Source organism: Brienomyrus brachyistius, chromosome 3 (genome assembly GCF_023856365.1).
Source record: "Brienomyrus brachyistius isolate T26 chromosome 3, BBRACH_0.4, whole genome shotgun sequence".
Taxonomy (NCBI): domain Eukaryota; kingdom Metazoa; phylum Chordata; class Actinopteri; order Osteoglossiformes; family Mormyridae; genus Brienomyrus; species Brienomyrus brachyistius.
The window spans coordinates 10360254-10373744 of NC_064535.1; the positions used below are offsets into that span (position 1 = coordinate 10360254).

At 37.1% G+C, this 13491-nt stretch overlaps 3 protein-coding genes across 6 annotated transcripts in view; 1 reads left to right on the forward strand and 2 right to left on the reverse strand.

Annotated features, from left to right (window-relative positions):
- slc22a15 (solute carrier family 22 member 15) lies at positions 1-10297 on the reverse strand. 4 transcript variants are annotated; one of them, XM_049007177.1, is made up of 12 exons: positions 10148-10297; positions 9496-9642; positions 9131-9263; positions 8613-8777; positions 6518-6647; positions 4434-4655; positions 2985-3125; positions 2655-2740; positions 2463-2571; positions 2055-2127; positions 1268-1426; positions 1-898 (listed from the first exon to the last, which is right to left on the reverse strand). In XM_049007177.1, the coding sequence occupies exons 1-12, from the start codon at positions 10229-10231 to the stop codon at positions 851-853; spliced, it is 1497 nt and encodes a 498-aa protein (XP_048863134.1). In that variant the 5' UTR covers positions 10232-10297; the 3' UTR covers positions 1-850. The 4 variants fall into 4 exon arrangements, with proteins under 4 accessions (XP_048863134.1, XP_048863135.1, XP_048863137.1 ...); XM_049007178.1 differs by having other exon boundaries at positions 10099-10285; XM_049007180.1 differs by lacking the exon at positions 8613-8777.
- rtkn2 (rhotekin 2) overlaps positions 5431-13491 on the forward strand; it is a 26906-nt gene continuing 18845 nt past the window's right edge. Inside the window, exon 1 of the mRNA XM_049007176.1 lies at positions 5431-5435. The gene's annotated coding sequence lies outside the window, so the exon portion shown is untranslated. The remainder of the gene's footprint in view (positions 5436-13491) is intronic.
- Positions 10562-13491, reverse strand: part of LOC125738328 (receptor expression-enhancing protein 3-like) — an 8073-nt gene continuing 5143 nt past the window's right edge. Inside the window, exons 6-8 of the mRNA XM_049007184.1 lie at positions 12626-12770; positions 11660-11796; positions 10562-11517 (exon numbers count right to left, since the gene is read on the reverse strand). Coding sequence (XP_048863141.1) covers positions 11446-11517; positions 11660-11796; positions 12626-12770 — 354 coding nt within the window. The 3' untranslated portion in view covers positions 10562-11445. The remainder of the gene's footprint in view (positions 11518-11659; positions 11797-12625; positions 12771-13491) is intronic.

Genomic DNA, 13491 nt, shown 5'->3' on the forward strand with positions numbered 1-13491 from the left:
TATCAAAACAAAAAATTTATTATAAAAAAGTACTATGAAATATACAATGACAAAATTACACTTCTGTAAATATTTTTACACATATACACACACATTTGTATTGATATCTTTGTGGGGACCGTCCATTCATTTCTATGGGCAAAACCCTAATCCCAACAATGATCACCTTAACCCCTACCCAGCCCTAACCTTGCACCTTTACAGAAAACAGTGTTGTAGAGTCAAATAAATCGCACAATGTTCTGCTTTAATTCTGACATACAAATGTTCTGATGAGTAGACAAAATGTATACTCAAAATGGTCTTAGTAAACATCGACCCAGCGCTCTGCCAAGCTAATTGTTCTGACTCCCGTTTATAGCTTCCATACAACATGTTTAAATCTTTTTAAATCAGCAGCATAAGACCTGACCAGCAGATCAAAAAAAAAGGAAACATTGCAGCGTATAATGTAACAGTTACAAAACAAAATGTATTTTTATGAACTTTGGTAGCAATGATAGCATGGTCGATTTTAGCAACAGATAACCATAACCGTGGTCATAAAATTCCTTAAATTCGTGATATTTACAGGTGAAATAGCATTTTCAAAAGGCACGATGTGAGCGTAAGATCAATTTGTTTTCAATCTGCAGATCAAGAACTTCCACAGTAATTCGGTTCACTATTTAAAGGCAGCATTAGTAAGCAGGTTAAAGGCTCCGAAGATGGGGGCTCCTCTATCCATATATTGCTTAACAGAGATATTTCCAAATAGAATAATTTGCTGTTGTTGACTTGAGACAAAGCTGCCTTTCTTTGGAATGTCATCTTTGTTGAATTACCTAGGGCCATTTCTTTCGGATGCCTTTTACTCTGGTACTTTATGTTTTGAGGGATCCTCTTCGAATAAGTAAACCTGTTGAAGACAAAAAAACAACATCTAAACAGCTAATAGACCAGGCTCAATTATAGATGTATTGAATGGTGTCAAGAGGAGCTGGACTATATCAAATGCCTCAAATGTTGACTGCTGCCAAACATAAAACAGATAAAATAGACATTCTAATACCTGTACTGAAGTTTCGCTGCAGAAATTAAACAAGACTGGCAGTAATAGAAAATACACGCTCAAGAAAAGCAGCAAATGACGGAAGAATCATACATTTCAAGTTTAATTTTCCTTCAACGTTTTTTTTTTTTTTAAAAACAGGAACACTAATTTGGACCATAATGGACGGAAATGTAATGTTCTCATTATAGAGAAGTTCTAAATGAACATATGTACCTTCTTTTCCAGAATACGCTGGTAGGGAGGGCTCTGCAGCTCCTCCAGTGTCTCTGCAATGGGTCTATCCAGAGTCTCTGGGAGAATCAGGCCCAGGCACCCCGCAGAAATGCCGGTGAGGGCAAATGTCATGAAGGGCATGGACTGATGAACACCTCTCTGCCAGGACACAGGGATTAACAGTTCACGATAAACAGCACACACACATGGTTATCAACAGGTGAAAGAGCTGTCTGCTAGATACATACAAATACCGCACAGAATCTTTCGGAACCATTTTCTATTGCTGTTATTTTGACCCAGCAGATTATCATCTATATCCCAATAACAATTTGCACACTGTTACACAGAATAAGGTCAATTTTATGGAATCCCTGATTAAAAGTACTCAATTAGCAAAATTATCAGAAGTTTGCACATTTCTCTAATAAAAACCATAAAGCTCCATAAAAGTGTTAAGGTCATGAAAAAAAGAATTGTATCTATTTGTGTGTTTAATTATCATTACTGATTATTCTGATGTAGATGAAAACCAGGTGAAGTCTAAATAATACATAAAAGAATCTAAATAGCTTAAATAATTAATTTCTTTCAGTACATGGAAATGCAAGAAACTACAGCCCTCGCAACTCATTTCACCTGTAAACTTCTGAAGAGCAGTGACCTCTAGGTCATTAGTTTTAATAGCTGTTAACTGCGAAGCATGTGCTGTATCTTGTATAATAATTTATATTACACATACTGGTTTTAAAATTTGATATTATTGTTATTATTTTGCTTCACATACCAGAGAAGGCACAAATGGTGCTAAAATTCCCCCCAATCGACAGGACATTGAACAGATTCCAAGTCCGGCATTTCTACACATTGTAGAAAAAATGCAAATAATTCAAATCAAATTCCATCCATCATGTAGAGAAAACAAAATTCTGCATGAAAAGCCAGACAATGCCAAAGTAAACCACTTATCAACAATAACTACACAAACATGTCTATATATAGTTTATGCTGGTAAGAACCACTGCAGGCTGCACATAAAAATGTACCCACCTAACCTTTATAATACCTAAATACATTTACCTGGAAAACCATTTGAGAGACATAACACACAGTCAAATGCATCCCCACCCTCAAATCATACTAACATCACATTCAAATTTCATAAACAAGAAATCAATAAATGAGTAAAGATTACCTGATAACCGTAGGATACAGTTCTGATGTATAAACATAGACAATGTTGAAGGCAGCACTGACCATAAGCTTCCCTAGTAAGGCTAAAGAGGTAGCATCAAACCATGACCCTGAAAAAAAGGTAAATTGTGTAATTAAATTGGGAATGGGATATCATTTAACAATTTAAAATCATTTTACAAAATGAATGTACCTTCATGGAGTGGTAGCCATGTTGTGAATAAACATGAAACTCCTGCAAAGACTAGAAAACTCGCAACTGATTTCCGTCTTCCAGCCCTTATAAACAAGGATAATTGTTAATGCATCTTCAAGCATCTACTTAAAATCATATTTCAAAATACATGCCTAAACTGACACGTCAAGTTTGTGAGGAGAGATGTTGCAGCCGACTGTAATAATAAAATATGCATGTCTACCTTCCACAATTGTCTACTGTACATACCAAAGAGTTAAACGGAAATGTCCAAATATCACATAGCAAATGGAAATAAGAATTAAGGATTAAGAATTGAGAACCTACCACTGTTTATTAATGAAGTACATACAAAGAGGATATGCAGGCAGCTCCACCAATCCAAACATTGCTACACGAAAGTAGAGGTTCCCAGTACTTTCACTACCGTTCATTGTCAACCCGTAATACACCAGACTGCAGGCATACCTGAAATACAAAAACAAAATGCCCCATTAAAAACCAAATAAATATTTAAACAAATCATGACAGTAAGCGTCATAGATTCTCACAATCTGACCAAGTATTTCAGATTCATGCTGAGCACACTGCAAAGCTGAGTCACTTTCTAGAAGGTGAAACATTACAACAGCTTCCGTTGTTTATCATCCATATATTGCGTACCCATGGAACCAGGTGAGGGCCTATACCGTTTTTTTGCAGCAAATTAAGGTGGAACTCTGCAGTATATCTAATGATGTGTTTTTCTTTTCCAGTTTTACACACAATCAATCAACAGAATCATCATACAACTCAGCTTAGTCCCTAACCCACATAATATAACTGCTGTCAGTGTCCTTATTTTCACTTTGCTTTTCAGTAGAAAATATTAACATTAATACATCCCTCAGCTCGTGTTTAATTATTAACTGACCTCCTTTTAATTGCATGACTTTTTGTGTTTTGTTCAATGGTGCGGAATATTTCCAGTTAAATTTCTAGAAATTTTCCAGAAACTTTCCATGGGTAGTAGGGGTGCAATGAGGTAGAAACTTTCCGGAAGCTTTCCATGAGAAGTTAATCTGAGGAATTTTGGAAATATTGACGCGCAAGATGTCAGATACAGCAAAGAAAGCAAGGTGAATGAATAATACAACACAGAATACGTGTGAGCAGTGCATTTTGATTCAGATGTTTATTTTCTGGTGTTTTTAGGCACATATAACCATGTTATAGGCTAGCCTGCGATTGTGTTAATTTTTAGTTCATTCCAATTAATTCCCCTACATTACCGTTTATTCCCATGGAAATTTTCCAACTTTCCCAAAGTTTGCAACGGACTAAGATGCTTGCTTATTGTAGACATCTCCCTGTGGTGCCAATACACTTTTCTGAATAATATCAACTCCATCAGTGTCATAAACATTCTAGTGGCACAATGTCACCAAATCTCCAGAACTAATGTTGCGCATTTATTTCCTTCTGTAGTCCAAAAATGTGCACTGAGGCGAACTAATGTCTCTAAATATCTTCCATGGTGTGCATGTGATTGGGCTGCGACAGACTGGCATCCCTTGCCTTGTGTCCTATACTTCCAGGAGCAGGGTCCAATCACCAGGTGACCCTGTACTGGATGACTAAAACGGATGCATAATAAACCTTAGAAGGTTACAGGGACATCTTGAAAACTTCTATAATATTTGTTTGAGGTTTACCGAGTATGTGTACCAACAAAAGCAGCTTTCATGCACTCAAAGACTGGTCCACAGCAGACAATCTCATCACAGAAGCACTTACCACACATACATTAGTACCACGGTTCTCCACCGGAGCATGGAGTGGGTCACCAGCGCCAGAACTCCAGGGCCAGTGAAAGCTGGCCCACTTGGATCCATGCACCTCTTGAGCTTCACCACCACCCTATTCTTCCCATTCCGGGAGGCCATGTCCTGTAGCACCTGCTCAGCCTGCTCTGTGAGCCCTTGGGAGTACAGCCAGCGTGGAGACTCAGGAAAGGTCCTATTCAAAGGGAGCAGTGAAATTCAGAAGGTTCACGTGAAAAAATAAAAATGAAGCCACCCCCTTCTTTATGTTAATAAATAATAATAATCATCATTATTATCATGAGAACACATTAACACATTATTATGTGTTGTTATAACAAACCTCACATAGAAGCACCTTTATGTCCATTCTCATAACCACACCTCCCCCCGAAACATTACTTTATTTAAATTGCAATAATTGGCAAATCTTATAATACCGACTTTACAAATACTACTATCAATTATTCATTTAAAACTATATATAATCACATAGTCCCACATACAATGGAATACGGCTAATTTACAACAGCAAATTTTCTCTCCACCATTTCTGGTACATTTGAGCTGTTAAAGTCAGTTGAACAGGGCTTGAGTGAGCGCTTAAGTGAACTGGTGTCTCCAGACTGCATGAATCGTGTGACTGTGCGTGACCCGTGATGAAACTGCATTCCACCCACTGTCCCTACGGAGCCCTGCTCATGATATAAGGGTAAAAATGATATAAATCATAGGAACAAATTAATAAAGTGTGGCTTCGATTTACCTAATATGAGGGAACAACTTGGTAAAATGTGGCCACGATTAAACTAAGACGAGGAAAGGAATTAAAACATGGATACGATTTAAATAAAACAAAGGAACAATTCAGTAAAACATGCTCAGAACTTAATAAATCCTGTGAACAAATTAGTGAAGCTACGATACATACAGTTTATATCTATACATTATGAGCTTTGCAATCCCCCTGATATAGGTTTCAGAGGCTGCTACAACCCTGTACTGGAAAAGTGGTCTAATTCAGATTTAATACAACTATGTATTAAATCTGCTGTCGATGATGGAAATACCATCTGTCTGAAGTATTTTCTCAAATGCGGGAACAAAGACCATTCATAAGTATATGATCTGCTGATTTGTATTTAATCCAGAATTGCCAACTCTCACGCATCTGGCATGACACACACTCTTTCATACTCTCACACAAGAAATCTTACGGCAAATCTATATTATTCCATTACAAACTAAACTAAAATTAGCTACATCAAAATCGCTGGGGTAGTTTGCGAGCCTGACAGATGAGGTAATATAACCTGACCTACATGAGGTAATATAACTGTTACGTGTAAATGGACGCTAATGCTTGTCTCCAATTGAAAATCTTACTCAAGCTAGCTGACTGAAGTTGGCAATCCTGTTAACATAGGATTTTGAAAGTGGAATGAGGTTTTCATATAGTTCATTTTGCATTCAGTGGACAATACTATACGTTTAAAGAGGTAAACTGAAGTGGAAACAGAAACTCATGTATAGTACCAGTCAAAAGTTTGGACACACCTACCCATAGAATGGTAAATTTGTACTATTCTCCAGATTTTAGACTAATTATAAAATCACTGTGTTTAAGTCAGGAGGCCAGACCATGCGAGCTGACATTCTATTACTTCCTTTAAAGGCTGCTTGATGTGTCCAAACTTTTGACTGGTGCTGTACTTTAACAAAAGGTGCGTACTGCAAAGGACATTACACCTCTGAAGTGTCAAAATGTCAATTTTCAAGCGTGAAGTAATTAATGGCACAATAGTTGCACTTAGATTCATTTCCTGGAAAAAAATATTTATCGTATTAGAATGATCTGGAATATGTTTTGTGGCAACTACAGTACTACACAGAACTACAGTTCTGCTGTGTGCTAGCAAAAGGTAGCAGCTACGAACAGCACTAATAATTGTACAGAAACTACCAAAAGAAATTCACATTATTGACCACCACAGGTATCACAACAAAGCTTATAACAACAAAAAACTTAGAAAAATAGCTTTTCCTCCCAGAACTTACACACATAAAAGGAAGAAAAGCACTCCAGGAGAGTTGGCTGCTGTTGCAAGACTACGCCACGGTCTTACATAATACCCTAGGGTAGCAAAGAGAGCTATTCCCACAGCAAACGTCATATTGGTGAAGGTTCCTGGAAAAAATTAAAAACAAATACTGCTTGTTACATTACTTATGTCATGTCAATTTTATTGTAAGCTATAATACTATTTACTGGGATCCAGGAGGAAAAAAACATTTGGGTGTTCAAGGTAATTCAATATTATCTTCAGGTGTGAAAAAAAACTATTGCACACCTTGTCAGTCAACAGATTATGTGTATATATGCTTAACTTCAGTCCTGGCTGTTAGCACAAATCTTCTACAAAAATAGCATGGTGCAGGAAATTCCTGAATACTGCGGGATAATAGCAGTTAATGGATTAAAAAGTGTTTTCTAAAACCCTGGCTCTCCACCAAACTACAATTCAGAGATATATCACGTTTAGGAGAGAAGTTACACTATATAGACAAAAGTATTATGACACCTCAATCATTGAATTCAGGTGTTTCGTTCAGACTCATTGCCACAGGTATATAAAATCAAGCAGTCAGGTTTACAGACATTTGGGAAAGAATGGGTTGTTCTGAAGGGCTCAGTGAATTCAAGTGTGGTACTGTCATAGGATGCCACCTTTCCAGTAGGCCAGTTTGTCAAATTTCTTCTCTGCAATAATATCACTTACAGTTCACCATGGAATATTTAGCAAAGTGGAATAATTCAGGAGCAACAGAAACTCAACCACAAAGTGACAGACCACATTAAGTAACGGAGGTGAGTGCTGAGGTTTGTAGCGCATAAATGGTATGGGGTTGTTTTTCAGGAATTGGGCTAGGCCCCTTAAGTTCCAGTGAAGGGAACTCTTAATGCTTCAGCATACTATGATATTTTAGGCAATTCTATGCTTCTGACTTTGTGGAAACAGTTTGGGGAAAGCCCTTTTCTGTTCCAGCATGACTGTGCCCCAGTGTACAAAGCAAGGCCCTAAAAGATATAGTTGGGTTTAGTGGGGAAGACTGGCCCGCACCCCTATCCCAAAACCTTTGAGATGAAGTAGATTTTCAGCCAGATCGTCATGTGCAGCATCAGTGCCTGACCTCACAAATACTCTTCTGGGCAAACATTCCCCACAGACACACTCCAAATCCTTGTGGTAAACCTTCCTAGAAGAGTGGCAGGTGTTATACTGTAGCTGCATTGGGGGAACCAACTCCATACTGCTGCCTATGGATTTAGAATGGGATGTCATAAAAGTTCCCGCAGGTGTAACGGCCAGGTGTTCCAATACTTTTGTCCATATAGTGTATACAAAAATGTAGAACATCTAGGAATCCACATATTTTACTGTCCCTATAATTCACTCCATCAAACACACATTTCCATATGCATGTGCATTTAGTCCACTGAAAACTCTACCTCTGTGAACTTACTTACCAGCACCTTATTGTGTGTGTGTGTGTGTATATACATCTTGTACATATATAATGTCTCTACATACTCTCCCATTCTATTTATGCCTCAGAATCTATTTAATTGTAAATATACTGTGCATCTGCTGGCATGTTCCAAACTAAATCTCACTGTACTTTCAATGACAATAAAGCATCTAAATATTACAGAAAGTAGAAAATAAGCCACCACTGTCAAAAAACAATGATCTATGGAGAAATCTGTAAATTGTGGAACGTCTGAAATTCTACGAAGAAAAACAGGTTTAAATTCCTCTGGATTGCATATCTGACCATATCGGACATATCTGATGGCAGATATGTCACTTGCTGAAGACAGCATAACCAGTTAAATAGGATATTTTTAACTTATGCAGTTATTTTCACCTTTAAATACACTAATAGGCAAATTTTATGAAATATTTGCACAGTAATTTTCACATGAATTAGAAAATTGTTTAAATAGAATACAATGCCTTTATTGTCATTGTAAACAGCATGTACAACGAAATCTATACATACAACTCACTAAACAGAAAACATAAAAAAAATGTGCCAAGAAATAAAACTGACATCAAGGAGATCAAAGCCGCAGACTGTTACATGTTACCTGTCAATGCCCAGTACGATTTCCCCACATACTCCTGGGTCAGCACGAAACACACCAAGCCCATGCCACCATTCATTATGCCCACCAGAAGGCGTGATACTGCGAACACTTCATAACTGGGTGCGAATGCAGTGACATAACCAAACAGCACCTCAAAAAACAAACCTAAGACAAGGACATAACCGCATATCAGTGCTGGCTTCAGTCAAGAGCATATTCATTAGTTTGCGTTAAGCCCTGCATGAATTTTCACACACTTTTTCTGAAGACTATTTAATTAGTCATCAGGCAGTTAATCTGAGTACTTTGCACAGATTATAAATTATTCGATTTAAAAATTTGTGCATTTTTTTCTGATTACTTTCAACCCACATGCCACTAAATTAGCTCATGAGACTTTTTCATAAATCATTTTTCTACTTACCACAATGCAAAGACAATCTCTACAATGAAACAAGTAAGCTGGGTAAACACAAGATAACATTTATTTGTTCAGTGGATAATCTGTGACCTCATACCTATAAGAAAGACCGGTTTCCTTCCAATCTTGTCAGAAAGTGGTCCAAAAAGGACATTGCCGATTAAAACGCCGGCGAAAAACAAAGAGCCGGCCAGGTTCACCTTGTAAGCGTGATGCTTAACCAGGAACCACTGTAAAATAAAGTTAAATACACAATTAAAAGGTATGGTCATAAAAACTGTCAACAGTGTTGTACTGTATTTAAACATCAAAACTGTAATAACGCTTTAGGAAGTGTTAAGCCATAGGATGGAATCACTCTAAAAAATATCGTTACAAAAGGTTAACATAAGTTTTCTGCTAAAGGTCAAAACCGAAGGGTTTGGATTAAGTATCAAATTTTTGAGAGATAACTGTCCCCACCTCTGTCACAATAGAACTGATGTCTTCAGTGAATGTAACATGTTTTATTAGACCATCTTCACTTGTCAGGTCGGAACCTTTTTCAATATGGTAATTAGGTATAGCTCCAACCAGCACTATAAGCATCGACTGGCATGCCATATAAATCTAGGGAACGAAAACGAAAAAGCTGAGCGAAGGATAACAGCTATATATCTATGGAACCAGATTGCTTATTCCCACCGTACATGCGAATTCCTCATAGGACCGCTACCTCGCTATTTACCCCCGATAAAATTTGTTAGTTTGACTAATCCACTTAACTTAGCTTTGATACGTTACCTAACGTGTTTTCTAATAACATGGTACGGACTATTTCACAAATCAACAATGCAATACGTTTTCCGTACTGATCCACGTTATCAAAGATCTTATCAGTTGCGTAGCTGGCTAGCTTTACTGAACACATATTATCGTGAACCGCAAACGGTGACAAACACAGAAAAAAACGGATAACTGACAAAGTCTCAAACTAGCTATTTTAGATAATGAATCATTACACACACTAAATTACGGCCTTCCAACGTTCGATTTCTACAATTGACAACAGAAAATAATACATACATTCAACTAGCTCGTTAATTCAACGTAAATTAAAACAAAAAGTTAACACCTGCAGTAAAATTAAAATAGTGACCATCCGTTTCTGGTGTACCCCAAATTCTCCTACTAATTGAAACGCCGCTTCTAAATCCATCCCAAATCGGAAACAAACCGCTGCGTAACATAACAACGTATAAGCACTGACACGCGCGCGACAGTACGTCACAGCGACGCGGCGGAAACGGGTGGTGTTCACGTGATAGAGCGAAACCCTATTGGTCAGAATGGAGAGTAACTGCAAAGTTCAGTGCAACTCCTGGACACGTATACGTGTTGCTGAAGTATTGGTATTTGAAAATGATTATTCATAGACGTTGTAGAATAAGAATTTTGTGACAGATTCTCTTCTGAGCAAACCATCTTAGGAGATAGAGACTAGAAATCAAGAGTTATATTTTTTAAATTAAAAGGCAGAGGGAGATGCTGGGTTTATCAACTTTTTTATTGAAAATGAGCTATAAGGACCAGAAGTATTCGGGCTGTACATTTTTGCAAGAAATCAGATTTCCCTTTCACAGATTACATTCTTTAGAATTTTTGGCACATCGTCAGTTCAAATGTTTAGTCTTTACTGCTTTTGGGTTGGTAGGTACTGTCTCTTGGATCATGGATCGTCAACGACTTGTCTTTACAAGAACAAACGTGTCCGTGGCAAGACTTGTCTGTGTACGTGGTAAAGAAAAAAAAAAACCCATGTAGGTTATGTTTTAGAATACCATGTGCATGATTAAAAAAAAAGTCATTTTGAACACAATGTCTGTCAGAATTTTCCATCATGTTGACTACTGATCTGGAGCAACAGGAACAAGGAAAAGATGCTGCTAAATTAGGAGAACATGCACAAACACAAAACAGCATTAATAATAAAAAAGATAAATGAACTTGTTTTGTAGGATTCGAATGGATCCTTGAGAAGCCCTGCTACCATTTATATTCATGTGATGTGCACCAAAAAAGCATATAAAGCTAATTATATCTTAGGAAACAACAGCCAACACAAATTCAAAAAAAAATCATTGGCGTTTTATTCTGATCTATTTGGTTATTGATGCCTGGAGTGCAGAACATTCAAGTTTACGAGATACAGCTATTACATGCCAGACAAAAAGTCTGAATAGCATCAAGACAAAAAAACATACTGGATGTATGGAGTAGAAGATGTAGTATATATTGGAAATACAAAAGTTTAAGGCCCCTGTAAATTGTAAAATTTTAAAAGTATGTTTCCACTGTATTCAGTAATAACTATTAACATCAAAACATTTTACAAAGTTATGTTAAAACCATTTAAAATTCACTGGTAGATTTTCATATTTCATAGTTGACAGAGTTCAGAGCAGGTCTTCGTTTCGTTTTGATTTTCAAAGATCCATATCGGGGCTATGCAACAGAGAAAGAAAGTTTTAAACAGTTTTCCTCACAAGCATTTCTAGTCAGATGTCTGTGTTCACTGAAACATGAAATGCACAGTGGAACTTACTTGTGAAATTTCATTAATTAAAAAAAAAAAAATTCAACTTACCTCCTTACGCACTTTTGGTCTTGTGCTTTTGACACTCTGTGATCTTCTTAAACTGTGCTGGCCGATGGGCTCTTCCTCAGAAAAGAAGGGTTCAGTAGCTTCGTCAGTCTTCTCAGTCGGTTCATACGTACAATAATCTGAAAATATAAAGTGAATTACTTTTTGCCCTGTGTTTATACATAAAATTAACGCTGGCATATAATGCACAATACATTCCTGTCCCTCCTACCATCTATCTTCCTACCACTTATCCAGTACATGGTTAGGGTGAGTGGTTCACAAGTGCAAACCTAAAATAATTAAGGATCTGGAACCATCCCGCATGATGGACTGGTCTAAGATTCCTCTTTAAGCATGTAGGTTCGAGAAGGTTCAAAAATTCAAAAATAAATAACCCATTATATAAACCTCCACAAAACTAGAAAAAAAGAGGGTATTCAGTTACCAGTTTGTCAGTGATGCTTTGGTTGTACAGTTTTTAATATTTGGAGGCTGTGTTGTCCTCTATTCATAGTGTTGTAGATTTGCAAGTGGCATATCGTCGTCAAGGATTCTATTGAAAGCAGCTGAATATTGAACCACGTTAAATTTGGATTCTATTGAAAGCAGCTGAATATTGAACCACTTTAAATTTGGATAATTTGGACTGAATAGAAATGGTCAAAATACTCCACTCTAAGAATTCCACTGTATCCAGAGTTCCAAAAAAAAATTCTCACCATAAATACAATATTATGTACTAGACATTCAGTTCTAGTAGTTCCCAATTTTGCCTTTCTAACAAGAATCAAACAGCCGTAACAAAAATATTCTTTATTTTGATTCAGAATAACAAACAAAGCAAATGTATCAAGAATACACTATATAGCTAACCTACTACTGTGGTCTTTAATAACATATTACAGAAATATTACAGAATGAAAGCCATCAAAAATACACTTTTACTGGAATACAGGATACACTTACCTGGGCTGTTATAACCTTGACTTCTGCCTTTTTCTCCAGAAATAGAGATTCTCAAGTATGCTTGACTGCTATCTTCATCACCTGGAATTTGTGTTAGATCGTGCACGCTGAAGCTCCTCAGTCTCTCGGCTATAGCTCCCTGACCCTAGAGACAGAATCAGACAAATAGGTCGAATTTATCAAAAAACATTTCACTTCCAAAGGACGCCTGAATGTCTCAGATGTTTGTGAAGGCCTACATTTAATCTTCTAATTTATATAAAGCGGGATCAGAAATGTCTGAGTGTGAAGACAGAACATTCAAATAAGCACCCATGGACTTTTTATCACCAAGATTCATGTTTGAAACGCTTCACATTCACAACTCAAATGCTTAAATTGCACCATTTACGATCCAAAACTGATTCCAGTGAGGCATCCAGCATATCCAAAGGTGGAGCTTCTGTAACTCAGGAGATCGAAGCTGCTTTCCTGCTACTGCCAACACCAAGCTTATGTCTTTGAGGGGCTAAAAACATCCAACAGTCTCCCAGTCAACGTACGAGTATCACTATGTTCCTGCAAATCTGCTACAAACTTTGCATTTAATGGCACAATAATATGAAATCAGATACTGCATAGAGATCAAACTTCTCTGGATACAAACGTGACTTTTGGGGTCGTACAACAATGTTTTATTTGCAGAGATTGCTACTGTAAATGCTGTTTCCTCACCTTCAGTGTAACGAACTGACGCAAGTTGTGCAGTGTTCCTATGGGGTAGTATTTTATTTCAGAAATGAATGGAAAAAGAAAGCAACATAATTAAGAACAACAGAAAATGGGGAGAAAAGGAATGATTCCTTCCATCTCCTGCTTCATCACGT

What these genes read in the sequence shown, in the direction of transcription:
- slc22a15 (XM_049007177.1), bottom strand. Translation starts at nt 10,231, where the DNA reads ATGGATTTAGAAGCGGCGTTTCAATTAGTAGGAGAATTTGGGGTACAC. An exon ending in TCAGTTCTATTGTGACAGAG is followed by an intron (nt 9,264 to 9,495) that starts GTGGGGACAGTT and finishes TTTATTTTACAG; the next exon opens with TGGTTCCTGGTTAAGCATCA. An exon ending in ATCGTACTGGGCATTGACAG is followed by an intron (nt 6,648 to 8,612) that starts GTAACATGTAAC and finishes AATTTTTTCCAG; the next exon opens with GAACCTTCACCAATATGACG.